General features: G+C 57.3%; 1 protein-coding gene across 1 annotated transcript; it reads left to right on the top strand.

The window, feature by feature from the left end:
* Nucleotides 1-422: 422 nt before the first annotated feature.
* Nucleotides 423-1,160, top strand: LOC120430989 (craniofacial development protein 2-like). Its single transcript, XM_039596150.1, has one exon. It carries the CDS (start codon nucleotides 423-425, stop codon nucleotides 1,158-1,160), a length of 738 nt encoding a protein of 245 aa, XP_039452084.1.
* The last annotated feature ends 645 nt before the right edge of the window (nucleotides 1,161-1,805 follow it).

Here is a 1,805-nt window from a genome sequence, read left to right as displayed (position 1 = left end):
CCACGTACGCGCCAAAAGCACCCCCCCCCTTCTCCACCAAGCGTCTGTTCCCCAGGTTAGGGGCGGCCTGGAATTGTGGGTTGTTGATCCCATTCTCGCCACGTAAGCGTCTGTTCCCCACGTTAGGGGCGGCTCACCAAAGCGGTAAGTGTTGCCAACGACCCCCCCCCCTTTCGAGCGTCTGTTCCCCAGGTTAGGGGCGGCTCGAAAACCCGGTGTCCAGCCTCCTCCTCCCTCATGAGCGTCTGTTCCCCATGTTAGGGGCGGCTCATTGCAGGTTATAGTTGGCTGACCCCCCCCCCCCTTCCCGAGCGTCTGTTCCCCAGGTTAGGGGCGGCTCGAAACAGCGTCTGTACCCCAGGTTAGGGGCGGCTGAGTGAAAGTCCCTGTGTCGGCGTGGGACTCTAAACAGTACCGGCACGATGGTCCTCCGGCGAGACAGGGGGTTGGTGCAGGCCACACGAACCCGCCGTAAAACACCAGTGCAGGAAGCACACGATGCGAGCCGGACCAATCGGCACGGAACTGGACATCTTACGAGGTCCCACGATTGGAAGCTCGGGACGTGGAATTGCAGGTCTCTCAGATTTGACGGGAGTATCCGCATACTCTCCGACATATTGAGGGTCCGCAAGTTCAGCATCGTAGCGTTGCAGGAGGTTTGCTGGATAGGCGCGGAGGAGGTACGAGAGTACAAAAGATTGGGTTGTAGAATCTACCAGAGCCGCGGCAAGAAAAAGAGGCTCGGGACAGCCTTTATAGTGCTGGGCGAAATGCTCGATCGTGTGATTGGGTGGACCCCGGTCACCGACCGAATGTGCGTGTTGAGGGTTAAGGGCCGTTTCTTCAACATCAGCATCATAAATGTGCACAGCCCGCACTCAGGAAGCGAAGATGACGAGAAGGACGCATTTTACGAGCAGCTGAACTGGACGTACAACAGCTGCCCAAAACATGACGTCAAAATCGTCATCGGAGATTTTAACGCTCAGGTTGGCCAGGAGGCGGAATTCAGACCGGTGATAGGAAAGTTCAGCGCCCACGTACGCACGAACGAAAACGGCCTGCGACTGATCGACTTCGCCACCTCCAAAAATATGGCCGTACGAAGTACCTGCTTCCAGCACAAGGAACGGAATCGCAAATCGACCACGTCGTAATCGATGGTAGACACTTCTCCGACATCATCGACGTCAGGACCTATCGCGGCGCCAACGTCGACTCGGACCACTATCTGGTGATGGTGAAAATGCGCCAACGACTTTCCCTGGCGAAAAGCGTTCGGTACCGCCGCCCTCCGCGGCTGGATCTGGAGCGGCTTAAGTTACCGGAAGTCGCATCCCGGTACGCGCATTCGCTGGAGGCTGCGTTGCCAGGGGAGGGTGAGCTGTTGGAAGCTCCCCTCGAGGACTGCTGGAGGAGCGTCAAGGCAGCCATAACCAACGCAGCGGAAAGCACCATCGGATTTGTGGAACGAGGACGACGGAACGATTGGTTCGACGAGGAGTGTCGAGCGATTTTGGAGGAGAAGAATGCAGCACGGAGGGCAATGCTGCAGTATAATCTCCGTGATTACGAAGAGGCGTCTGGACAGAAGCGAAGGCAGCAGCACCAGCTCTTCCGGGAGAAAGTGCGCCACCACGAAGAGTTGGAATTCGAGGACATGGAGCAGCTGCATCGCTCAAACGAGACGCGCAAGTTCTACAAAAAACTCAACGGATCCCGCCAAGGCTTCACGCCGCGAGTCGAAATGTGCCGGGATAAAGATGGAGTGATATTGACGGACGAGCGCGAGGTGATCGACA

The sequence above is a fragment of the Culex pipiens genome, chromosome 1, assembly GCF_016801865.2.
Source record: "Culex pipiens pallens isolate TS chromosome 1, TS_CPP_V2, whole genome shotgun sequence".
NCBI lineage: Eukaryota > Metazoa > Arthropoda > Insecta > Diptera > Culicidae > Culex > Culex pipiens.
This window is presented reverse-complemented; position numbering and strand designations above follow the sequence as displayed.

What these genes read in the sequence shown, in the direction of transcription:
- LOC120430989 (XM_039596150.1), top strand. Translation starts at nt 423, where the DNA reads ATGGTCCTCCGGCGAGACAGGGGGTTGGTGCAGGCCACACGAACCCGC.